Source organism: Taudactylus pleione, unplaced genomic scaffold (assembly GCF_031769625.1).
Source record: "Taudactylus pleione unplaced genomic scaffold, aTauple2 ptg000018l, whole genome shotgun sequence".
NCBI classification, from domain to species: Eukaryota; Metazoa; Chordata; class Amphibia; order Anura; family Myobatrachidae; genus Taudactylus; species Taudactylus pleione.
In genome coordinates this window covers 16,312,209-16,339,760 of record NW_028284420.1, presented here as the reverse complement: position 1 = coordinate 16,339,760, position 27,552 = coordinate 16,312,209, and the positions used below count along the sequence as shown (strand labels likewise).

Genomic DNA, 27,552 nt, shown 5'->3' with positions numbered 1-27,552 from the left:
TACATACAATTTTGTGTGTCCTGCAGTTTTTTTAACTATTCTTTATTATATATTTTATATGTATTTAATTTACATGTGTGTTTTATGAGTAAAGTATAATGTTTAAAATTGTCTCAAGTTGTTCGATTCATAGCAACAGTGTCAAGTGTGAAGAAATTTTGGTGTTTGTCTGTATAGATACTATACACATGTCTCATCTGTATTCTATACTCAGGTCACACTATCTTTAGTTACTTACGTTAAATGGTGTCCAGTTTGTGAAAAAGCATAGCCACAAGTAGTTAAGTACACACATCTGCTTTATTTCTAGTATTACTATAGCATCAAGGATATCAGTATTGGAGGACGCTGCGTCTGTAACGGACACGCTGAGGTGTGCAATGCAAAGGACCCTTCAAACCCTTTCAGGTAAAATAGACATAAAACGATGTATGCTGCACAGGTAACTTTGCCGAAATGATGATCTGATCCACAGCGACCAATCAGATTCTGTTTTGCAGTATTTCTTTAGTACAGTTTGAAAAAACTTGACTGGTTGCCGTTACCTATGTTCAATTTTGTAAATATGGAAGTCCTTGAAACCGAGTGTACCATGTATTATAGTTATTTATGGTTATTTTAATGCATTGCTGAGATGTGACAGGGACTAGAAAAATGATTTAAGCCAGTATGAAATTTGGTTTGGTCGAGTTAAGGGTCTCGTATGTTTTTGCAGTATGATGTGTGTCTTTTCCATTTAGTTTTCGCCACTGTGACTGGATTTGTTTTCTCGAAATGTGAATTTGCATTTAAAACAAGAGTTGTTAAAATATTTCACTAAATGTTGCCTGTTTTACTGCATAAAAAACTGTTAAGATTAAGTCTAAGCTCGAACATGTTCAAATTTGTCGACCAGTATGGTTGAAGCTATTCGACTTGCTTGAATTTACAGATGTGTCCTCACTCGTTTTTCCTGCAGTCGCGCGAAACAGCCCCTCTCAGCACGCATGGTCCTGGGAGACTCTGTTAGCGCTGGCCATTTTTTTGTGCCGAAAATGCGTCTTAAGTCACAACGTGATGCGACTAGGACGCATCACAGGAGACTCTGCTGATTCATTTGATATGTGACACTTGTATATCTGTTTGCGACTGAGTCAATCAGCATATAAGGTCCTACGATGTCCTGGCCGCTGCTTGTTTACACGCCAAGTTCTCTTTACAGACTCGGTCGCACGCAGATATATCAAATTAATCAGCACAGGCTCCTTATGTGTCCTAGTACCATCGCATTGCGATTTAGACACGTACGCTAACAGAGTTGCAAGGGAACCTGGGGACGTACTCGTGCCAGGTATATCGCGCTACGTGGTGTATTAAGGCTAGATGAGCAAGGAAACCTTTGTAGCTCCAATTGTTTAGTCTATAGAAAGTACTTATATCCCCATTCCAAATGCCCTGTCAGATCCATATAATTGCTAGAAATCAAGAACGATTTATTTTATACCATGTTTCTTGAGTATCACATCTGAAAGGCTCGCCTGCACAATGGACGCTGCCAGTTGGCGAGCTTTATTGCCAGTAAATGCGACTATCTTTATTAAATGATTTCTTTTCTGCACTTTGAAAGCTGTCAGTGTCTCCGACTGGGATGATTGACTGGGAATCTGCAACTCTTGTCAGCAGGAACTGCGTTGAAGAACTGTGATCAAAGGCTGTTTTACCTCCGAGGGCAGCACATAAAACTCAGCAGTGCTATGCTATGACTCTCATTACAAATTTCTCACCTAGAGACATAGATTATATCAGTCTCTTAGCTCTGCTGGAGGGTAGTGCAAAGAACAGGGAACAGTGCAAAGGCCATTATCATAAATACATTGCACTGACAGAAGTGTCTAGGCCCCAGTAATTTATCTTTAGGTGACTGACATGAACCACAGCCGCCTTGCATTGGGAGAGGGACACCAAGGAGGTTTTCATACTATCAGTCACTCTAATAGACTTCTTCTGGGCTGATATGTTGCATTCATTCTGAACAAGTGTTTGCGAAATGCCACATATTGTAATAAGAAAAATGCCATCTCCCCTTCATGGGCTATACTGGGGATTTATGCCGTCTGGCCAACGCTCATACTGTGGGATCTCAAAATTATTTCTACTAGGGAAGAGTGGGTATGCCTGCACCCTTACCCTCCTAGACACACAATAATCACCATGTGCTTACAACATCATTAGTTATTGTTGCTCTGGGATACAACACAGCACTGCTGGGTAATGTATATTGAATACCGTTGTATCTATACAGAGGTATGGTGTCCTATCTAGGGAAATAAAAACAACCACTGACTAGTTATTCATGTGGCAAACATTACAGATGGAATCTTGAATGATAATTTAGCATATGTAGTGAAAGCTGCAGGAGAGCGCACACAAGCCTATAAATTAAACCCATCTGCAGATGGGATAACTCCTTTTCTGGATACATTGAGTTATCTTTATACAGATTATTGGGAGGTTCGTTGGAGAGAAAGTTATACATACCGACAAGTTTTACTAGGGCTGGGAATTTTTTACTCAATACCGTCAGTGATTTCCCTTTTTTGTCACTGATTATTGGATAGGGAATATAAGTGCATGGATATATACAAGGCCATCTATTCCAATGCTTGCAGATCCTCATTTACCTGTTCTTCTCTCTCCCACTCCTCCAAAGTTTGAACGCCTCTACTTTTACTGTTTATTTTACCCTACCCCTTCATTATTCACTAATAAGCTCCTCTCTACTAACCCTCACCTTCCAAGAACTTACATTTCATCTTGCCCTTCTCCCCTCCAATAAGTTTCATCTTGCCCTTCTCCCCTCCAATAAGATTCATCTTGCCCTTCTCCCCTCCAATAAGATTCATTTTGCCCCTTCTCCCCTCCAATAAGATTCATCTTGCCCTTCTCCCCTCCAATAAGATTCATCTTGCCCTTCTCCCCTCCAATAAGATTCATCTTGGCCTTCTCTCCTCCAATGAGATTCATCTTGCCCTTCTCCCCTCCAATAAGATTCATCTTTTCTCTTCCGCCCCTCTATTAAGGCACATTGAGGGGAATTCAGTTGTTTGCACCATGGCTCTGACTGATTGGCGCCCGACAGAGCAATTTAATTTAATGTGCGATAAGTCCGTGGTTTGGGAGCGCTAACCAGGGCTTTAAATGGGTTTAGCTGTTTTATATGGCTAAGCCCGGTCTATTTGTGCACTTTAGACCATGATTTGCCCACAAAAGTGGTGGGGTCAACACACTAATCACAGTTCAGTGTTGGGGATGGACTTTTGCTGTTGATTTAAGGTGGATACACACCTGAAAGATATATCTGCAGATCGAGATATATCTTTAGATGATGGTCATTCATACACACTGAACGGCCATCATCTATCTGGCAGCCGCGGGTCCCGCTGGCAGGGAGACTGGACGGGGCTGCCCCCCTCCCCTCGGCTACCGCTGTTTGTGTATGGGAGGTCTGCAGACATATCTGTCCATCGGCTGTGCGCCACAGCCAATGCGATATATCTGTGAACGACGCGGTTCACAGACATATCGCCTGTACACACTGTCCGACGGCCAGCAATTGGGCGATCAGTTGATCGACCAATATATATTGGACAGTGGCCCTGATTCAGAGCCGGACGCCCTCCTACATTTTGAAGCGGCCTCCTGGCCGATCGCATAGCTGTGGGTAACCACCCACAGCTATAGCAAGCGGCCAAAATTATGGTCGCGATGGTCAAGACCATCGCGACCATCGGACTTGCGACGAGACCCTTGCGGTAGGGTCTTGCTGCCGCAAGCCCTGGAGTGCTTTTGGCTCTAACAGAGTCAAAAGCACTCCCACTGACATCACTAGTGTTGTCAGTGGGGCCGGCCCCAGACGGTAGGCGTTCCCTTGGGAACGCCTCCGTCTGGGCAGCCACGCCCCCGGCGCCCCCACCAAAGGGGGCGTGCTGTCAATCACCATCGACAGCACGCCCACTTTGGTGCGAGACCCATAACGACGGCTTGGCCGTCGTTATTCGGGTCTCGCACATGCGCACGACGGAGCCGCCTCCGTCGTGCGCATGCGCACTAGGGCAACATCGATCCGCTTGCGAGCGAGTCTGGATCAGGCCCAGTGTGTACCCAGCATTAATGTAGATTTAATACTGAACATTCCATAAATAGATCCTCTAGAGCTCTTTCTTCTGTCTGTCTCACTCAGGCTCCAGTGTGACTGTCAACACAACACCTGCGGAGCATCATGTGAGACGTGCTGCGCTGGCTACCACCAGGTATTGTGGAAGCCGGCGACCATGGATAATGCTAATGAATGCGAACGTAAGTCTTCTCATCTTTTCCTAGTCAATGGCGCTATTTTTTTTTTTACTAAAAAAAAAAAAATTGTTATCATGCATTTATATGTCCTCAAATACACACATTCTATATTACCTTCATATAGGGGTGTGACTGCTGCAACTCATGTAATGCAATTTTATTGCATCAACAAGAAACCTAGAGAGCTCTATTGTTGTAGCGCACTAGGGGACCACACATTTCATTTACAAAATCCACATTTTATTAGGAATAATTTAAATTAAAATTGTTAAAATATCTTTGTTCTGATACTTCCTTAATCTCTGATAATGGTGACAGAATTGTCAGACTAATAAGAGATATTATGTAGTAAGTATTATACAGTATTTAAAAAAAAACAAAAAAAAAACGCTCCCAATGTTAAGTTTACTCATTTTGAATATCTCTTATAGTGCCAAATATATACTTACAGATGTATTATTAATGATGATTTTGGGTGCATACATGAAGAGGATGCCATGCTAAAAGCTGTAGATAAATGTAGGATGTTTCAGTCCTTTGACATCTTAATATTTCTATTTTGCAGCTTGTAACTGTAATGGGCATGCATACGACTGTTCTTATGATCCAGAGGTAGAGAGGCATCGGGCAAGCATGAACCGGCAAGGGCAGTACATTGGAGGTGGGGTCTGCTTGGATTGCCAGGTAAGGGTCGCACCAGTGGTCTTTAAACTTCCTCCATATTTTCTACTCATTAAATTATAATACATGTCTATAACTGTCCTGTTTGATCTATCAAGTAATATGTCATTTTACTGTGTATACCATCAACTATTTACGGTCTTCGGATCCCTTGTGGCGCTTTATGGAAAAAAATATAAATTATGTGAGTGTACTAGATATAGATGTGCTAATAAAATGTGTTTTAATAGCATAATACAGATGGTGTCAATTGTGAGAGATGTCAGCATAGATACTACAAATCACCTGATCATCCTACTGACTCTCCATATACCTGTCTACGTAAGTACCATCAGACTGGGTCTGTATGCAATAATATACAGTATATGTCAATGTAATTACCACTCCACTGACTCTACATATCAGTCACTGTATTAACCCCACCCTAAACAAATTTGTCAAAGTAACTGCCACCTCATAGACCTTTATGTATGCCCCAGTAATTCCATACTACTGTTTACTGTAACTAGCAATGTAAATACCGCTGCACTAACCATGTACTCCTGTCAGTGTAACTACTGTTCCACTAACAATATACTCCTGTGAGTGTAACTACTGTTCCACTAGCAAATATAATCCTGTCTGTGTAACTACTGTTCCACTAACAATATACTCCTGTCAGTGTAATTACTGCTTCACTAACAATATACTCCGGTCAGTGTAACTACTGTTCCACTAACTGTGTACTCCTGTAAGTGTAACTACTGCTCCACTAACCATGTACTCCTGTCAGTGTAACTACTGTTCCACTAACCATATAGTCCTGTCAGTGTTACTACTGTTCCACTAATCATGTACTCCTGTCAATGTAACTACTGTTCCACTCATCATGTACTCCTGTCAGTGTAACTACTGTTCCACTAATCGTGTACTTCTGTCAGTGTAACTACTGTTCCACTAACCATATAGTCCTGTCAGTGTTACTACTGTTCCACTAATCATGTACTCCTGTCAATGTAACTACTGTTCCACTCATCATGTACTCCTGTCAGTGTAACTACTGTTCCACTAATCGTGTACTTCTGTCAGTGTTACTACTGATCCACTAATCATGTACTCCTGTCAGTGTTACTACTGTTCCACTAACAATATACTCCTGTCAGTGTTACTACTGATCCACTAATCGTGTACTCCTGTCAGTGTTACTACTGTTCCACTAACAATATACTCCTGTCAGTGTTACTACTGTTCCACTAACAATATACTCCTGTCAGTGTTACTACTGTTCCACTAACAATATACTCCTGTCAGTGTTACTACTGATCCACTAATCATGTACTCCTGTCAGTGTTACTACTGTTCCACTAACAATATACTCCTGTCAGTGTTACTACTGATCCACTAATCGTGTACTCCTGTCAGTGTTACTACTGTTCCACTAACAATATACTCCTGTCAGTGTTACTACTGTTCCACTAACAATATACTCCTGTCAGTGTTACTACTGTTCCACTAACAATATACTCCTGTCAGTGTTACTACTGATCCACTAATCATGTACTCCTGTCAGTGTTACTACTGTTCCACTAACAATATACCCCTGTCAGTGTTACTACTGATCCACTAACCATATACTGCTGTCAGTGTAACTACTGTTCCACTAACCATGTACTCCTGTCAGTGTAACTACTGTTCCACTAACCATGTACTCCTGCAATGTTCTCTTGTCAGTGGAAGTATTGCTCGACTAACCATATACTCCTGTCAGTGTAACTACTGTTCCATTAACCATGTACTCTTGTCAATGTAACTATCTCCGTTTACTTTATCTCCTAGGCTTAGTAAATTGACCCCTCAGTTTTTCAATGGACTACATTTTGTACACAGTCATCATTGTCATTCAGGAACTGGAAGTGGCCTTCTCCAAACTGTTGCCACTACATAGGAAGCACACAATTCTCTAAAATACAGTTGTATGCTGTAGCGTTAAGTTTACCCTTTACTGGAACTAAGGAGCCCAGGGCAAACAGGAAAAAACAGCCCCAGACCATTATTCCTCTTCCACCACACTTTAGAGTTGTCAGTACACAATCGGGCAAGATGTGTTCTCCTGGCATCTGCCAAACCCCTATTCCTCTGTTAGACTGCCAGATGGTGAATTGTTATTTTTCACTGAGTATTAAGGTTAGGCACTATGGGGAGGGTTAGAGTTAGGATTAGGCTGCGGTAGGTGACGGTTAGGGTTAAGTCAGGTACACACTGGAGCGATGTCTGTCCAATATGCAGTTTTGTAGCAACATATAACCTACATCGCTCACTGTGTATGCATGATTGCATGCACCCGCGGTCGCTAGCGACCAGTGCATTGTTACGGTGATCGTTCAGTCGTTCATTAAAGTTGTCCAGTGTGGACGCACAATCACTGTTCACGGGCATTTGTTCCGATGTCAGAACAAATGCCCGTCGCTTCAGTGTGTACCCAGCCTAAGCTGCTGAAGGGGATGGTTAGGGCTAGGCTACAGGAGGACTGGGTTATGGTTAGAATACCTATTAAAATTCATCAGTATTTTAACCATTGGGATTGCGCTGCCAGTATTCTGACCGTTGGGATGGGCACCGCCGGGATATATACCCAACCCGACTATGCATATCTCTGTGTAGCTACCTGCATACTGATTCCATACATACCTGTTAATGTAACTATCCCTACTGTGGCTATAAAATCTGTTAGTTTGGCTACCACCCCACACATCTGTTACTGTAACTAGCACCACCCAATACACTCTATACACCTGTCAATGGGGCCTATTCATTATCCGTTGATGCAGTATTGAACTCGCTGCGAGGGATACTTAAGTATCCAACTCGCAGCGGGGGAAACGTGACACCGGAGCAATTCATCATTGCTCCGGTGCGGGGACAACTGCTCCAAAAAGCAGCTGTCCCCTCGGTTAGTATCCCAGCTACAGAAGTAGCTGTGTTACTTACCTCCTCCCCATCATGCCGGCTACGTATGCTTGAGGAGGCAGATCCCTCTTCGCATCCCCGGAACTCCTTCCCATAGGAAGGAGCGAGGATCCGAGAACAAGCGCTGTCTGAAGATGGCGCTTGTTCTCGGAAGCAAACTCCGAAAACTTTCAGTTTTCAGAGTTTGCTGAATATCAGGGGGTCTATTTGGGACCACTGATGATGAATAGCCCGGTAACCTAAATATGCAGAAATCTAGCATTTCCACATGGTTACCGGCCCATTTATCGGTTAATGAATAGGCCCCAATGTCACTAACATTTCACTGACTACTGGTATACAGTATAACCAATTTACTATTTGGAGTAAGTTATATTGCCAAAGGATCATAATTGGTTGGTGATATATGATGAAAATCCGTTTCTGTCTATCCGGCAGGTTGTTCATGTGACTCCGAGTATATGAGTGGGGCTTGTGAGGATCTGACAGGAAGATGTTACTGCAAGCCCAACTATACGGGCGAGGACTGTGGCTCCTGCGCTGAAGGATATGCAGATTTTCCTCACTGTTACCGTAAGACTTTTCAGCTTGCAGAATGGACCTAAATGTTGCTGGATATAAAGCATGGTTGTATGGCAAATGAACTTCTGTCATACTTGTTTTGTTGCAGTGTATTTGTGTGATTAATATTGGTTGTGTTGTGGCCGTAATGGTTGACACAGAATTGGTAATTAATGTAAGGAGGGGAATAGAAGGTGAGGTACAGACACATGGATCTCGGCAGCTGGGCACATCCAACATACAAAATTATAGACCCTTGTTACCTATGTTCCAGTTTTATTACCAGGGATGATAATTTGGCTGAGTTATAGAATTTTGTTGATATATTTTGTTAACTTCAATCATTCAGTTTCAAACTCAATTTCGAAAAAAGGTTGTCTGGAAATATGAGCCAAAAATTGTAAGGTATTCGACTAGGCATGCAATCAGAATGCATATATTGTTACTGGAAAGAGGATTAAGTACTTTACAAGCAAGCTGTATTTGTCTGTAAGATACAGAAGAGTGGCTGGAAACTCTGCTAGTAAGCAAGGCTGGGAGGCTATCGCAGAACCAGAGCAGGGTTATTGCCTTGCAGTGCATTTCTTCTAGAGTTTACTGAGAAGGCAATTATAGTAATGAGGACAGCGCCAGCTTAGATACTCCCTCATCCACCATTACAATTATTGTGTTTACTTTGCCTTCATTTAATGAGGATGCAATACTGGCTTTATGACACTAGATGGGGCTGTAATTCTTACAGATTTATAATATACTGTACTTTTCCTTTTCTTCTTTAAGCTGTTCCTGTTAACCCAGATGGAGACACAGGTGCACAAAAACAGCCAGCTGGGGAATTCATAAGTAAGGACAATATTTATTGCTGTTTTCTGGTAGCTGTTTCAGTAGCTGAACAGTCAATTATTTCTCACATTATTAAACCACATTACAACAATGATTCCTGAAATCCCACATGACTTGGCAGATACTTTCCACCTATTCCAGTAATACCTTTTTCAGGTCAATCTCTGCCCTTACCCTACCTTACTTACCCTACTCTCTTAAGATTATTCTCCAATATTACATTTGATTAATTGACTTCTTGCCTCTTCTCTGGGTTGCCCAGACTACTTATGACTATAATGTTCTGTTTGCTGAGGCTACGATCAGAGCTGGAACTGCTAATCTTAGTAGGGAAGGTAAATATGGCAGCTGTATAGATGCTAATTGTCTGCAGTAGTGGAAATATTTGGAGACTGATACTTGCAGTGTGTTAGATTTAATGGCTGATATTGTGTGCTGAGAGAGAGCACCAACGTTTGTCATCTTTGTTCCTGCATCAGATCTGGGTTCCCTCATTAGATGCTCAGAATGTTGTATAACCAGTACATAAAATACAATGTATAAAATATATGCCTTTCCCCTAGCCTGCGATTGTAATGTAGCTGGAACAGAAGGAAATGCATGTCGTAAAGATCCAGCTACTGGAGTCTGTATGTGCAAGCAGAACTTCCAAGGAGAAGCGTGTGACACATGTGCTCCTGGTTACTATAGTCCCAGCTGTCACGGTGAGTCTGTTAACACCCTCCTAGTATAACTTCATGCCATTTGGGAATTCTTAGTCCATGCTCAGACAACCAATGCACACCCTGCAAATTCTTATTGAACTACAAATCCCAGCATGTTTTGTCTATTTGTGCATAACAACATGCACATCTCTTTCTAGGTTTGTGGGAGGCTAAATAAACCTTTTGAGGTGCACTGTGCACAGGGGCTGGCTGACAACTTTCAGCCTGGGGGGCAAACAAGGGCAAGTGGCCCAGCTTTTCTACCAGCGAATGCAATTTTAAATTGGGCGTGACAATAAGTTTGGGGGTGTGGTTTGCGTAATGTGGCGCTGCAGAGCAGAAAATATTTTATTTCTTTGTTTTTAGCAGGGTTCCTATCCTATATGTGATAGCTATCTATGGGATGGGATGAAATATATTGCAGCTGTCCCGTGTGTTTGTTACTTATGTATCATGCACATTGACATTTATGTAGGGGGCAAATGTAGTAATTATTTAGGTGACATGCACATGTGCAAGTACAACCTACATAAATATCAATGTGCATGATATATAAGTAACAAAAACATAAGACACCTACACTATATATCATTCCATCGCCTAAATAATTACATATAGTATAGGAGGACCCCTGCAATATATAATAGTGAAGTGTCCTATGTGTCTGTTACTAATATAAAATATGCTGGCAGTGGCACTTACGTTGCACTTGCGTGTGTAGTAATTGTTTAGGTGACATTCACATGTACATGTCACCTAAATAAATACATGTGCAAGTGCAACATAAATGCATGATATTTTATATAATTAGTAAACACATAGGACCCCAGTAGTATTTATAAAACATACAGCATGCACAGGGCTGGCAACAGAAACCTTGGGGCCCGGTACACTAATACCTCTGGGGCCCCCAACCCCCCCCCCCCCTTCCTCAGGATCCCGGCGGTCAGAATCCCGGCGCCGGCATCCTGACAGGGTTAGTATTTCGACACCCGTCGGTCGGTATCCTAACCCTCCCCCTTCTCCTTCCTCCCTGATGCCTAAACCTTACCGTCCCCCCTAATGCCTAACCCTAACCCCCCCAAGTGGTGCCTAACCCCCCCACCGTGGTTTCTAAAACTAACCCTCCCTGCCCACGACTTACAACTAAGGCGCCCTGCTATACCTACAGGATTCCAGCGTCGGTATCTAAACTAGCGTCAGAATTTTGACGCCTATGTTTAGTTCCAGGTCGGGATTTCGACACTGGGATTTATCAGCTGGCATCCCGTCTGCTGGCAAACTGACTGTATCCTCTCTATCTAGCTCATGTATAAGTTAGTGTAAAAAATAAAAATACAGTGTATATACATACATATATGTATATATTCATATATACTTACACACACACAGCAAGAATGGCGGCACTCAGTGTTTACAGAAATACTCCAAATATATATATATATATATATATATATATATACACACATACATACACACGCATATATATGTATATATACACATAATGAATAATATATATATACACACATATATATATGTATACACATAATAAATAATATATATACACACATTATATATATATATATATATATATATATATATATATGTATATATATATACACATATGTATACACACACACATACATATATATGATAAAAATTACAAAGACAATTACTTACCTGACCTGGGAGAGTTTACCACTTAAAGAAGAGGACTTGGAGTGTGTGGGTGGGGGAGATCGGGGGAGGGGGGTATGCAGCCCATTGCCATTATATAAAATATATGTGTGACAGTGACACACTCAAGTGCCACTGCCCCCCTTACGGTTGATGCTAGATCCCCTGCCCTTACCTGTTTGCCGCGCATGGACGCCCTGTAGCTGCTGCTGGAGTCCACCGGACATGGATGGGGGCGGAGCCATGAGTTGCGGCTCACAAACTCCGCAAAGGCCCATGGGGAGAGCTGCTGCGGGTGGGCATGCGCGGCAGCCCTCCCGTGGCCATTTTAGCCCGACCAGAGCTCCGCTCGGGTAGCTGCGGCCGGGTAGGTAGTGTGGGCGGCCTGGCATAGGGGGACATGATGGGACCGGCCCAGCGCCGGTGGCCCAATCTTCTCTCAAGCTGCGCAGGGAGCTGGAGCATCCACTGCCTGCCTGCTGGAGCCTGGCGGCCGGGGAATATTAAAATTGTACCGGCCTGGGGGGCAGATGGCACCCTGCCCCCCGGCCCAGCCCGCCACTGACTGTGCAGAAGTCTAAATGTCCCGTCAAAACCCTGCTTTCTGATACTGTAGTACAGTTCTTCCAACGTTGCATGCTTTCTCCTAAAATAATGCTTTATTTGACCTCATTTATGGCTTAATCCAGTGCTTTTCAAACTTTTTTGAATCACGGCACCTTAGAGTATCAGCATTTTTTTCATGGCACCCTTAGAGCAAAAGTTTCTTATTGACAAATTTTGCAATAATTTTCACATGAAGTAAATTGTGCTTATAAATATATCATCCTTATATTCAGTTATGTGGTGGTGGTCAGGGTTGCACTTTTATTTGTCAACATATTTTATGATTGGCAGCCACCTGTTTTAGTTCTGCCTATCACATGGACCATAAATAATTTGATTTGATCCTGAATCCATGAACCTGAGACACCCCTGGAAGTGCCCCGCTGACCCAGTTTTGTAACCACTGGCTTAGTCATAAAAGCAAGGGGACATCAACGCTGTGTATATTGTATATGGCACTTTTTTGTGTGTGTAAAGATTTATTTATTTTATTTACATTTGGCACAGAAATGTGCTACTCTGCTCATAAGTGTTACTGGAAAGACACAGAATGATTCCCATGTAAACTATAGCCAGATCTCTGACAGCTTACAGCTGCTGTGAAAAACGTATCCTATTGGCAGAGTGGAAATGGCTACACGGCCTTTAGTACAGCAAGGAACACCTCTGACATGTACAGTAGGCTTACCTGCACAAACACAAAGCGCTTGTCACCAGGAAACATTAGCGCAGCGTCTCTGAAGTTTTGCACCTTGTACATACAACACAGTACATGCACATGACAGACGCTCGCACCTACATTTTCATGTGATATGTATTGTTGTTCCCCACAGAGCTTTATTTTACTTAACTCTGTTATTCACATCCCTGTATTCCTCATTACTCTCTGTTTTTCTCCTATTAATGTCGATCTTTTTGTCCTCCGGCCTTATGTCATGCAGCATGCCAGTGCTCTGGACCTGGCGTATATGATGGCAACTGTGACAAGGAGAGCGGGAAGTGCGTATGTTGGGACGGGTTTGAAGGAATGTTCTGTGAGCAATGTGCTCCCGGCTACTTCAATCATCCTCTTTGCCAATGTGAGTTTTGTGTGTGTGTGTGTGTGTTTATATATATATATATATATATATATATATATATTGTACGTGACAGCACTGTGGAAACAGTTTTAATTCAGCACACTGTGAGTAGCGCTGGGAAGGAGTTCCTGGCGATATTTAATTGTCCCCATGACGCCCTGCACTTAGTTGGGAGTTGCCGGTCATCGCGCCTGTTTAGTGGTGGTCACTGGCATTCTCCAACATAAGTGTCAGCTGCTTTTAGTGCCGCCCTAAGCCGGAAGGCAGCATCACGGCTGGCTCTTAAGTCGGATTTCTGCTCGGACCTCAGCAAGGTGTGAGCAGAAATCCTGTAGTCGGGCTTAACAGGGCGGTCAATTGAATACCTCCGGGAACTCCTTCCCAACCCTATTCACGTCGACCTGAATTGAATCTCCCCCTTTGGGCCTGATTCAGAGGTAGATGCTAAATGGTCACAGATGTGACTTCTGTCGCAGACGCTAGTACTACATTAAGCTAATACTGCAGCCAATGGGCTTTCTATTGAGACACTTACCGGATGCAGCTCTGATCTACCGTTGTACGCACAAAGGCCGCACCAACGAACTTCTGAGCAACCCTATGGTTGCTCAGAATATTTGACGTTATTCGGCTGCCGGGGTCAGTGGAGCTGCATCTTCCAACACAGTCCCTGACACCGACATGCCCACTGACTCCATCCACTGCCCAGGAACGCCTATCGCAAATGCATGTTCCGATTTGCGTCTGACAGTGGTAACCATCAGGACCCGTCCCACATTTTACTTGCGACGACCTCTGAATCTGGCTTTATGTATACCCAAAGCAGTCCCAATTTTTGGGGGGGAATAGATTTCGGGTGACCATAAGGAGTGTGTCATATTAAAAATGTAACATACTTTTGTAATAAATGGGTGGATTGGGACTTAGCATGGCCCCATTAGGGTGTGATCTAATTTAGCCTTTTTATTTTATTGGGAACATTTGGGAGGGGAGGAATGCAATGTGCAACTTTAATTTTGGGACTTTGAAAATATCTGCTGGAGTAATGGTGCTCATGTGTCTCTTGCAGTGTGTGGGTGCAGTTCTGTGGGCACTTTACCGGAAGGCTGTGATCCAAGTGGCCGTTGCTTTTGTAAACCGGAGTATGATGGCCCCAGATGTGAACAGTGCATTGTGGGATATCATTCTTACCCTTATTGCCAAGGTATGTCATGATCACAGTGTAAGTAGCAGACAGTTTAAAGGAGTTTCCTTTTTTGTGTGTGGAGGGGGGAAGGAGCAGTAGTGACTTATAAAAACCTCATGCCTACTGTACCTCCCTAAGAATATAACATTTGTGGATGGTTGCTCCCCTATGCCATCCATCATTTGTGATGGAACTTCCTCTTCATTTACTCTGGAGAGCTTCTTAGATGCTTTAGTACAGCTGCAGGAGTTGATGATCCAATACACGGGCAGGAAATACAGCCTGCTAATGATTGTCTGTGTGTAACTCTGCTACAGGTCTTGTGAAGCTCTCCGACAGAGAGCCTCAGTACAGGTAAGTACAGGAGGCAGCAGTGTTCAGCAAAGTTGGGCTTGTCCCCTGTCGGAGTGTCTCCATAGCATACTTCTATGGGAGAAAATGAGGGTTGTGTGAACTTGCCCAACTTTGGCAACCGACCTTAATATATACAGTATGTCTTTAACACTAATTTTCCTAGATATGTAACTATATGTTTTGAAGATTTGCAAACAGCCCCCATCACTAACACACTACTATGGGCAGCACAGTTGGTGTAGTGGTTAGCCTTACTGACTCATAGCACTGAAGTTGTGAATTTGATTCCCACCACGGCCCTTACTGTGTGGAGTTTGTATATCACTCCAGATACTCCAGTTTCCTTCCACGATCCAAAAATATACTGGTTAGGTAATTCGATACTGACAATAATTAAACCTAGTGTGTGTGTGTGTGTGTGTGTGTGTGTGTGTGTGTGTGTGTGTGTGTACATGTGGTAAGGAATATAGATTGTAAGCTCCACTGCACAGGAACTGATGTAAATTTTCTGTAAACTGCTGTACAATATGTACGTGGTATATAAATACTTGATAATAAATAAATGGTTTTCCTATAAATGTTGCTTACCTAGCATGGCCTTTGATATTTATTTGTTGACCTCTGAAGGGCAATATATGTGTGGCCTGCAGTTTCTGGACTAGCAGCCTGTGAGATGAAGTCTGATGTAATTTCACTTTATTTCTTTTCAGTTTGTTCTTGTGATCCTCGGGGCTCATTGGACAATAACTGTACCCCAACAGGCCACTGCCATTGTCTCCCTAGTTACACAGGACCCACCTGTAACCAGTGCGCTCCTGGCTTCTATGGATTTCCCAGCTGTACTCGTGAGTCTGCACTGCAAACACCCATATTGTCTACTGGGGAGAACACATCTTCTTTTCTTCCATAATGTAGCTCTGGCTTGCAGGGTCTGCTGGGCCAAGTAGTTCCATGACAGTTGGAGGATGACAGGTTGCCTGCCTCTGATCTGATTGAAAATAACTTTGTTTGATGATGTCTCAGCAGCTGATCCTACAGTGCTCACAATTATAGGGGCGTATTCAATTAGTTTCGCCTCTGCAAAAAAGTTTCGCCTGCCGGACTTTTCGCCAACATCGCGTGTTTTGGAGGCGGAAACTTATAGTGCGCGCTGCCGATTTACTCCGTATTCAATTCCAAGACAGGCGAAAACGGGACCCGGCAAATGTGAAGCAGGCGGAAAGTGCAGGTTGAATTGGGGGAATCACTATGTACCACTGAAAAAGAAGGGCTGACTTCGGAAATCATTATGATAGTTTAGTATTAGCCCTAATTGAACTAGTTAAGGTGGTAATTGTTTGCTATTAGCGTCTAGGTAAAAGAGGTGAAGAATGACATAAGGCAGTATTTTTTGGAGACATTAAGTAATCCCATCAAATTTGGGGTGCTTGAAAATGGGTACTAGCATATTTTAATGTCTGTAAATGATGTTTTAGTAAAAGTGAAATTCCTCCGTCATACAAGCACCTGCAATCACAAAAACACTTGGCCCCCTCTTAGAGCACCCACAGAAGCTTATTTCGCTAGAGTTTGAAGTTGTCCCCCCAATTTTGGCATTTTCGCCCCAAATTTCAAAGGCATATTTTGGGGTGTTCTGGGAATTTTTTTTATCTTTTTTTGGGGTGAATTGTACTTTGGGAGGTGTACCAAGGGTTCTGGGTGGTTTCCCAACATCTGTACCCCAAAATATAGAATTTGCACTTTTTTTCTCCCTCTATTCTGTGGAGAAAAAGTACCTCCTATTTCAGTGCCTTGACTTTCTGCATAGGCGAAAACGGACTGGAATTGAATACGGAGTAAAAAAAACCTCTGAAATTATCGCTAAAAACAATGCGAAAACGGCTTTTCACTTCTAATTGAATACGGTTCATAGTCTTCATATTGATGAGATTTAGCGTTCCCGCTAGGCTGTTTTAGTGGGGCGCGGCGCCCTGCCCTCCTTCTGGAGGGCAAAAAGCGCCCTGCCCTCACAGCCTGCAGGTGCCATCACCACCCGCGGGTCGCAGTGTCCCGCGGGTGGGGAAATGTTACCCAGTTACCACCGGAGAATAGATGCAGGGAGCATGCGCCGGGCATCTATTCTCCCTGTCGGCAGCGCTTGGGGGCTGCCCGGTGTGTCCGTAAGTGCCGGGCACGCCCCCAAGAGTGACGAAAAGGGGACGCGTCTTATAGATACGCCCCCTTTTCGGGCTGCCCTCTCTAGCTCCGGCGCCCTGCCTGCCGCCGGAGCTAGAGTGAACACTAAGATTTATGTATTTTAAGATGCATACATTTCAGATTAATGCTGAACCTTATTCAGCTGATTGTAATGCATTTCCCAAACACACTTTCCTCTCATAAGGTTGAAATGTGAGGCTGGCCTCTGTATTCTGCAGAATAACCAGTAATACAGAACCATTGGGACCTGAGGTGTGCATCAGTGATATCCCAAGTGACAGTGAAAGTATGCCTGATTTTATTTTAATTAAAAACCTCTCTCTCTCTCTGTTTAGTTTGCCATTGCTCCAGAGAGGGTTCCCTCCATAGCACATGTGACTTACAGAGTGGACAGTGCAGGTGTCGCCCCGGGGTCACAGGTCTGAGATGTGACACCTGTGCTAGTGGAACCTATGGTTTCCCAAACTGTGAAGGTAATAAAGAAAGCTGACACTGTGTGTAAACAGGCCTGGATTTTACTGGTTGCATCCTTAGGCACCTTTTACTAGCACAGGCCGTTCTTCCCATTGCCATAGAGAGAACGTCCACCACCTCCACTTCTCTTCATCCGTGTCAGCGAAATAAGTGGCAAAATGATCTGCCAAAAATTTAAAACAATTGTTTGATTCATTTATTTCTTTATTGTTAACATACATATAATTAAGCTGTGTTCTCTTACAAATGTTTTATTTACTTAAATCAACTTTTTGTTTTTTAAGGATTCTGTATAAAGCTACAAACCAATAGCTTAGTCCGAAACCAGCAGCCTAACATGAAAACGAAAACTCTAAAGACGGGTATCCACTACCCGATTAAACAGAGTGATAGAACGATGACGACATTGTTATCGTTCAATTGCTTGTTAATCGGGCACAAATTGGGCAGCTTAATGTCAAAAATGGCCAGCAATGCACGTGCCCGCTGGTCGTTTTTGACATCTATCATCGCCTGAACATGCTGGTCAATCTGCCGATAACAATGTTCGGGGATGAGGGAGGGTGCCTACACTGAACGACTGATCGTTCAGTGTAGGCACAGCACAGACTGTGAAACGACTGCACGATTACAATGTCGTAATCGTGCAGTCTTTCACAGTCTGCTAGTGGATACGCACCTTTACAGTACATAGGAAACAGATCGCGCAATGTCTCAATGTACTTTGCAAGTAAGCTCTTATTATAGTAATTTTACTAAGTAAGTTTATTGGGATATGTTCAGTATCCCGACACATGGAATGCCGGTGTTTAGGATGCCAGCGCCGGAATCCCAACATCCTAACCCTGTTGGGATGCCGGCTTCGTGATTTTGACCGTCGGGACCCCGAGCGCCGGCATCCCATACCGATCCCAGTTTATTATAGTATGTTTATGGACTATATTAATATCATGTACATTTTAGATTGTATGCATTCTCCACTGCTCAGTTATTCTCCTAACTACATGTCCTGCTATTTTGATTAAACTACTGCAAGCCAGAATACGGTATGCCTTGCTTGAAGCATCATACTATACATACATGAAGCTGCTCTGTAAATAATACCATACTCTGGCGAGAATGCCATACCCTATGGAGAATGCCGTACCCTGTAGAGAACACCATACCCTATGGAGAATGCCGTACTCTGTAGAGAATACCGTACCCTATGGAGAATGCCGTACCCTGTAGAGATTACCGTACCCTGTAGAGCAGGGATGGGGAACCTCCTGTCTGGGGGGCCATATAAGGCCCCTGGAATCATTCGGTCTGGCCCTCTGAGCTTTTTTCTTCTAGGCTCATCTGGCTATCAGGGAGCCTAGAATGGAACACTGCAGCCAGAATCTATGCAGCAGTGCCGCCTGGAGGGTCCTTAGGACACTTCAGACGGTCACACTGCTGCCCTTACAGCTCCCCGGAGCATCCTCAGGATGCTCCGGGCATTGCTGTAATCATCGGCGATTGTGCCCCTGCCCCTGTGTGATGTCACATGCAGGGGGCACGGCCTGCACCAGGCCCACGAATAATGTTATATATATCAAAATGGCCCTCGGCAGAATAAAGGTTCCCCATCCCTGCTGTAGAGAATACCGTACCCTGTAGAGAACACCATTCCCTATGGAGAATGCTGTACTCTGTAGAGGATACTGTACCCTGTAGAGAATACCGTACCCTGTAGAAAACACCATTCCCTATGGAGAATGCTGTACTCTGTAGAGAATACCGTACCCCGTAGAGAACACCATACCCTGTAGAGAATACTGTACCCTGTGGAGAATACTGTACCCTGTGGAGAATGCCGTACCCTGTGGAGAATACCATACACTGTGGAGAATACCATACTCTATATGGATTGAGTGCTCACAAGTGTCAGACAGGAGATGAAGCTCTTCTCGCTGCCTATTTCTTATATTATTTTGTTCCATCTGCTCCAGATGCTATCATATTTTAACACACGATTTTTATTTGTGTGGACAAAACTTTTGTAGCTTACAGTATCCTTCAAAAGTACTAGTCAGGCCAACGATTTGAGGAATTCAAGAGTCATCCATGTTTTTGCTTTGCTTACTTTTGCCACTATCCTTTTTTATGGGGACATTTTTATGGGATGCTGTCATACTGATTCCAATATTACATGGGAAACAAAACACAGCATTTCTATCTCTTGCATTTCCTTCCCTCTCCTCACCAGGCTTAGAGTGACCATAAGAGATACCAGTGGGCACCAAGTCTATATAGACACTTGTGCATGATGCACCACACAGGAACAGTCATAATAACCATACAGTATACTTTCTAAACCTTCCAGTTTGCAAAATGTTTTTACAAATGTGTATATGCATTATATATTACTGATTATTTACTGTATAAACTATGTATGCTATTATTCTCTAAATGAAATGTAATGTCTCTCCTCAGTGCCGTGTCAGTCAGACATGCTGATTATTCTCTTGGTGCACTAACAGCATAGGCCATTGTGTAAGCACTTTGGTTGTCAGGGGCAACGTCTTAGGTTAGCATGTTGCACTGCATAAGTTTTACAAGCACCATCCAATACAATGATGGCAACATGCAACCCTTCAATGCTTCATGTGCAACCCCCCAGCTCTTTCCTGGTTTGTTGTGATTTGTTTTTTACAGCTTGTAAAACTTTTTTGAAAGGCCTGCCTGTTGTTATGTTATTACAGTTAGGTGTCTTTCTTTGATTAACTGTATTAAATTAACTTGCTAATGAGATTAAGAGTAATGTGCGGGCCTTTTGAAGGTCAGAGGGCCGCCCAGTGAGGCCACTGACATGTCTTAGGTTGCTTATCACTGATTAAATGCTCGTTAAATTTTAAATTGTCATTTGTAATAGTGACCTATAGGAATGTAATACACTACATCAGAGGTTACAAGTTATTTTCTAATCATGATTACTTCTAGCATATGTTTTACTTCCTCATGTTACTTGTTGGTGCTTATTGTGCTTTATTTATGGTTTTAACAAAAACTAAATATTCTATAAAATAGTGAAAGCTTAAACAACTTTAGGCTGCACAGCTAACTGTATGTTTTATCTCATTCAGTAGGACCTTGCAATCCAGCCGGTTCTACCTCTGTCAGCGAGAATACTCCAGAGGTGAGATAAGATCGAGTTAGGACTTTACTGTGTCCGTTTTTCCTTCTGCAAAGTTTTATTTTGTCTCTGTTCCTTGCATCCACTACTTTTTCCTTTTACAATGGCAGCAGATACCATGCGTTAGTACTTGCAGATGTGTGTGTAAGCTGGCGCTGCTATGTTGTGTAGTATTGTAAATGTTATGATGTTGCTACTTAATGATGCAGCATATTATAATAGTGCAATGTGTATGAATGGGAAACCTTAATATGAATGGGGAGGGAGGAGCTGCTTGTAGAACATCCTTAGAACAGGAGACGATGGTGAACTTGCATTAGTGTTGCAATGACGTGTAGACACGAGAGGAAGAATGAAGAAGGGTCCAACTGTAGGGTCACAGCTGTTTTCCTGGAGCAAGCAGGCGGAATGCACTCAGCACTGGCATCAGATGACATGTGTCACTGAGTGGAGGAGGAGATCACAGAGGGAAGATAGTGTTGATTAAAACCTCCGTGCTCTGTTGACCCTAATGTCAGCAGAAGGGTTACCAATGGGGTTATGGTCCTTTAAAGGTGTTGGGAGAGCTAGGCTGTGCCGTGGGAGGAGAGAAGTCGTCTCAGGAAGCTGGGTGGCAGTCTTTCCTCTGATAATACTGGGATGCTTGTTTCTTTTTCCCCTCTCTTGGGGGAAGTATGTGGAGCCCCCTATGGATCTTTCAGACCCTCATCCTGTTCTCTCATTTTCTTCAGGGCTCCTGTGAGTGCCGGAAAAACGTTGAGGGTACAGCTTGTGACAAATGCAAACCCCTGTACTGGGACCTGGCCATTGAAAACCCGCAAGGCTGCAAACGTAAGGAAAACTGCATGTTATTCCAACTCTGGGATGTTAGGACCAGTCTAAAATAATACTCATACCATATATCTCTCTGCCCTGTGCAGGATGTGACTGTGGCTCAGGGACACTAAATGGTGTTGGAGAATGTGAGCAGGTAAGAGCAGCACAATGCATGTTCAGTATATAGTGTACCAAATGCACTTTTGTATTGTATCTATAAATGTGTGAAGTTCTTATGCATAGGTAATCTTACATCTCTCTATCTTCTCTGTGCTTTCCCATATTGTTGCTTCCCTGAGATTAAATGTAGTATCAATATTGTAAAAAAAAAACAGGACCACACAGTGGCCATAATATTATACTATCATATAACAATATACTGTCATTTTTTTAAAGCTATATAGTTTTGATTACTAATTTTTAAGACATGCGAGAGCCATTGCTTTTTCTAGCACAGATAAACCTATAAATACAGATGTGTCCTCATATACCTAGCCTAATTATACGCCATGCAGCACGAGACGCCTGGCGTGAGTGAGCTGACAGGTCCCGTGCGACTGTGCTTGCTCCAAGTATCTTTTTCACCCGAAAACGTGTCTGTCGCAATGTGATGTGACTGCACCCTTGAGACTGCACTGATTCGTTTGATATGTGACACTTGTATATCTGTGTGCGACTGTAAGTCTGTAAATGAAGCACAATAGAACTTGGCGTGGAAAAAAGCCGCTGTTACTGCATCATAGCACTTCATATGCAGATTCAGACTCAGTCGCACACACTAATAAAAATGTTGCATTTCAAATTAAGCAGTGCAGTCTCCTTGTGCGACTAAGACGCATTTTCGGGAGAAAAAGATGCAAAGTCGATTGGCGCAAGCAGACATGTACGGAACGTGGTGCGCCAATAGGGGCTGCTTGGTGTGACTGCAGCAATAGTGTATGAGGACACATCTGTATGACATTGTTTTTAAAATAGATATTTTCTCCTCATCATTCTCTTTATTAATTTCAATATAAAAACTCCCTTATTCATTCCAGGGTCTCGAGGTTACAAGTATATTTGCTACAGATGCCTTCTTGATACTTTCACTGTACAGATTTTGTTCTTAAAATAGCACCAGTCAGTAAGGGATTTTTTATGACTGAAGAACTAGTATAAAGCATGTTAGAATGGCAGACACTGTCTGGAGAATCCGTTCAGCCAGCATGTTAGAAGGCTGGAAAACTAGTATCACTAACATGTGAGAAGACTGACATTGGCTGGAGAAATAGTATCACCAACATGTAAGGAGGCTGACTGACTAGAGAGCTAGTATCGTCAGCATATGAGGCACTGGTTGGAGAACTGGTATCAACAATGTGAGAGGAGCCAGACACTGACAGGAGAGCTAATATCACTAGTGTGTGAGTGGGTGAGAGCTAGTATCACTAGCGTGTGAGGGGCCAGACACTGACAGGAGAGTTAGTATCACACTTCTGTGGAGCTAGACACAGTAGAACTAATATCACCAGCATATGAGGAGCCAGACACTGACAGGAGAACTAGTATCACTAGTGTGTGAGTGGCCAGACACTGACAAGGAGAGCTAGTATCACCAGTGTGTGAGGAGCCAGACACTCACAGGAGTACTAAGTATCACCAGTGTGTGAGGTGCAAGACCCTGACAGGATAATTAGTATTACACTTCTGTGGAGCTAGACGCAGTAGAACTAATATCACCAGCATGTGAGGAGCTAGCCACAGTAGAACTAATTTCACCAGCATGTGAGGAGCCAGACACTGACAGGAGAACTAGTATCACCAGTGTGTGAAGGTCAAGACACTGACAGGAGAATTTGTATCACAATTCTGTGGAGCTAGACACAGTAGAACTAATATCACCAGCATGTGAGGAGCCAGACACTGACAAGAGAACTAGTATCACCAGTGTGTGAAAAGCCGGACACCGACAGGAGAACTTGTATTCCCAATTTGTGAGGGGCCGGACACTGACAGGACAACTAGTATCATCAGCATATGAAGAACCAGACACAAGTGCATGGAGAGTTTTGAGTATAACAGTTAAAGAAACTTATCAGGCTCCTTGTAGTGTGGAGGTTATCTGCGGTGATGGATAAACTATTGTGCATGTGTGATATCAGATGTTGGTTCAGGGAAATGCTGTGTTGACATAGAGGGGGAAGATATCCTATCGTTTTTCTGATATCTGTTACAGAGATGACTGTCCAGAAAACAAGATTGATTGATTGTGTCTGGCTGTCCAGTTGGTGGTTACCTCATGCCTCCCAACTTCTGTTTCAGTTTCCTCTGTTGATTTTAACTTTCCATGGATACAGAGTGCTGGCTGCTTTCACATTAGTGGTAAAGAGGTCTCCAGGTATTAAAGCCTCATGTGTCCGTACCTTCGAAACTGTTTTTCAATGACTGGCTATCTCTTCTAGTAACTTAAACTTATTATTATTGTTGATTTGTAAGGCGCCATAGTGCTCGTATGTGTTAAATATTGTCATAACGGTAAACACCCTTTTATTTTCATTACTGTTGTGTTCTTTGTGCTAACTAATGGTTTGTTTGCTAGGTCACTGGGCAATGTTTCTGCAAGCCTAATATCTGCAGTGGATCATGCAAGAAGTGCAAAGATGGTTACTACAACCTGAACACTGACAGCTTCTTTGGATGTCAGGGTAGGCCTCTCCTCTGTCCAAAACATTTGGTTGCATTGTTTAGTGGGTTATTTGTAGTGGAGGCCTGGACTTACTTTTGTATCCTTCCCGGATGTTATATTATTGCTTTTGTTCTTCATGTTTCAAAATGATTTGTATAATCATTAATTCCCATTCCTGTAACTTGGAAGCTGTACAAAGATTAAATAGCACCTTTCACCTACATCACCTGTAGACCGTGTACAGCAACCATTTTCTGGGCTGAACCAATTTTTATTAAGTGACAAGATGACCTGGTTATGTGCTTGGTTCCTAGTAAAGTGCTACACATATTAGTCCTGCCTCCAATATGGCTACCTCCACTGTCTGTTGGCAACAGATTCTCTTTAAAGAGTGTATTTCCATTTGATCTTGAAGTTCACAGCATTCCCTGAAGAAATATAATCTTTTAATTACGTGTTTCCGTTATTACAGACACCACAAGGTCAAAGTATTTTTTTTTTTTTTACACTTTTAATTCTAGGTCCGTTAACAAACCCTTTAATTAATAGTGTTCTAGTTTGGGGAGTAACCTGAGCAACATTTAAAGTAATGATGAGACCCCTATCCACATATCACGATTGGACATTAGTGGTGGCTATAATTGCTGAAAGGGTAAAACTCCCAGAGCGCTCTCATTTTGGATCCGTTTTTTTTTCACCATGTGACTACCACAATTTTCTCAGTCCTGACACAAGACCCTGTATCTCACAGGGTGATGAATTCCCCTCTAATTGGATATCTGAAAATTCCTCTTTAATTCCCTGTTAGGAGAGCGGATGTCTCCTCCGCATTCCAAAGCTAAGCCCCCTATAAATATCTTCTTGCTGCCTCCTTAGGGGCTAGGCAGCTGAGCTTGGCAGAATGAACTCACCAGGTGTTTGCCCCCTGCAGGATGCCAGTGTGACATCGGAGGCTCAGTTGGCTTAGCATGCAACGTGAGGACTGGCGAATGCCACTGCCGTGAGAATGTAGAGGGATCCCAGTGTAACCAGTAAGTGTCTGCTCGGTTAGGAGCAGCAGACGTAATGGTGGATCTATTTTATATTCGCATATGTACAAGACTAACAGAGGATATGTATTTTATAGTCTGCTCACACAGGCAGATGCAGCTGTCAAATTACAACTGCAAATGTTCACTACAAAATCAGCCATAGTTATGATGGTTCATTTGAACACAAACTATGATCTGAAGTGTAATTTACCGATTGTCAGAGTTTAAGCTAAAATCGGCATCTTTAGGATAATTGTACATCTGTTTCTGTAGCAAGTATGTTCTCACAACAGAAACCAAGCTGTCTCTGCTGAGGTTTGCAGTCAAACAGAATGGCTGCCACCATGGGCTGTATTTCACTTACATAAATGAAAATACATACATGTAGCTGGCAATTTTTATGTATTACATAACTAAAATATTATTTTCCTGGGTACGGATACAATACAGATTATTTAGGGCTAATTGGGTATACGTGTGTGTGTGTGTGTGTGTATATATATATATATATATATATAAAAATATAAAATATAAAAAATTAATTTGCCTTGCCTCACAGACCAATCAATGGGTATTACTTCCCGGATCTGCACCACTTGAGAATAGAAGTGGAGGATGGACGAACCCCAGATGGAAGACCAGTCCGTTTTGGTTACAACCCTCTAGAATTTGAAAATTTCAGCTGGAGAGGCTATGCACAAATGTCTCCCTATCAGGTAAAAGCATAGGCCCTCATTCAGAGCCGTTCGCTATTTGCGGTCGTTCGTTCAAAAACAAGGGGTGGCTATTCAAATGATCCGTTCGCAAATTGCAGTCTGTTCACACCTCTAAGTCTGAACGAGCGAGCAAAACATACGCTCGTTTATTTGATAAAAACGCCCCCTGGCCGCTCTCACCATACGTCATGTCCGCTATTTATTTGATTAATCGAGTACATCGTACAGCGTATGAACTGCTCGCTATTCTTGTGGTTGGTTTTTTCAACCGCTATTTTGCGAGCAGTTCTGAGTTTAAAACAACCAAGTGACGTGGTCAATGACGCTGCTGGATTAATTATGCACACCCTTAAAACGCCCGTTTTGACCTTTAAGCACGCCTGCGTTCGAATTCCACTCCCCCGTTTTCAAGCACCTTCCCCTGTTACCACCCACATACGCCTCATTCTGTCACTCAAAATAGCAGGCACTCGCTATATAGCGTACAAACGATTTTCGGCCGCACTGACTGGTTCGCGCATGCGTACTAAAAACCGTACGCATGCGCAGATGTGCGAACATCGCTCGGAACGAGCGTACTGCCGCTAACGAGCGGCTCTGAATGAGGGCCATAGTCTACATTATGGCTGTTGTAAGTAGATGAAGCTACACCTGTCAGCATTTGCAGGTGGTTTAGGTGCACCATATTTCCAAGCAGATTTTAAACATTTAAACTGCTAATGTGCTGTAAAAATGCATAAGGGTATATTTAATAAAGGACGATGTTAATAGATTTTGATCATTTTAAAATCGATCAACATCGATGTAGTGTTTCTGGGGCTAAATCACAAATTTACTAATACTTAAAAAAACAAATCATAAATTGTCTGTTAGTAAATGTGTGTTTTAGGTTATATAGAAGTTATTTGTCCTGATCGTCCCGCCATCTTTGAGGGATGACAAACGGGTTTATAACACACCCACTGCCAATGACATCAGCTTCGAACAGAGTTGTGCAAAAATCAAGTTTGTGCTATTCCGTTTGAAGCTAATGTGGAGGTGGACTGTTGTAGAAGAGGACTCTCTATGACCACCTTCCTGAAGAGAGATATATAGCACAGCACTGGGAATGATATACAAGCTAATTTGTAATCCAATTAAAAATAATAAAGTTGTAGACAGCGTCATATACCTCTGACAAAGCAGTGATTGGAGTCACAGGGAAACACGTCAGGTACTTGCCGCCGCGCGCGATCTAAGCAGGAGAACCACGCTTCCCACTGCATCCAAAGCGGCTTCTATATACCAGTCGGAATTGCACTCGCTGCATCTCCTGCAGCGTCTGACTGCAGACCGGTCGTGGATTAATGCTCACCACCTCTGGCATCCCAATCACTCCTTCTGACACCGCCAATTATTCCAACTTCACGGGGATACAGTCATTTGAGTACAAGCAAACTTAGAAGACCTACATGTTTATGAAGGTTCTGCTATGCTATTGGAACTTCAGCTTGATTAGTCACCCCTTGGATAAAATCTTCTATTGAAT

At 42.9% G+C, this 27,552-nt stretch overlaps 1 protein-coding gene across 2 annotated transcripts in view; it reads left to right on the top strand.

The window, feature by feature from the left end:
* LAMA5 (laminin subunit alpha 5) overlaps positions 1-27,552 on the top strand; it is a 179,125-nt gene that overhangs the window by 66,140 nt on the left and 85,433 nt on the right. The window contains exons 6-22 of one of the 2 annotated variants that reach the window (XM_088442785.1): positions 311-408; positions 4,220-4,335; positions 4,898-5,016; positions 5,244-5,334; positions 8,398-8,532; positions 9,301-9,363; positions 9,927-10,067; positions 13,292-13,429; positions 14,499-14,633; positions 15,680-15,814; positions 17,501-17,638; positions 20,750-20,799; positions 21,528-21,627; positions 21,717-21,766; positions 24,191-24,296; positions 25,209-25,308; positions 25,868-26,024. In XM_088442785.1, coding sequence (XP_088298911.1) covers positions 311-408; positions 4,220-4,335; positions 4,898-5,016; positions 5,244-5,334; positions 8,398-8,532; positions 9,301-9,363; positions 9,927-10,067; positions 13,292-13,429; positions 14,499-14,633; positions 15,680-15,814; positions 17,501-17,638; positions 20,750-20,799; positions 21,528-21,627; positions 21,717-21,766; positions 24,191-24,296; positions 25,209-25,308; positions 25,868-26,024 — 1,872 coding nt within the window. Of the gene's footprint in view, positions 1-310; positions 409-4,219; positions 4,336-4,897; positions 5,017-5,243; positions 5,335-8,397; positions 8,533-9,300; positions 9,364-9,926; positions 10,068-13,291; positions 13,430-14,498; positions 14,634-15,679; positions 15,815-17,500; positions 17,639-20,746; positions 20,800-21,527; positions 21,628-21,716; positions 21,767-24,190; positions 24,297-25,208; positions 25,309-25,867; positions 26,025-27,552 lie in introns of both variants that reach the window. The other variant, XM_088442777.1, reaches the window with a different exon arrangement.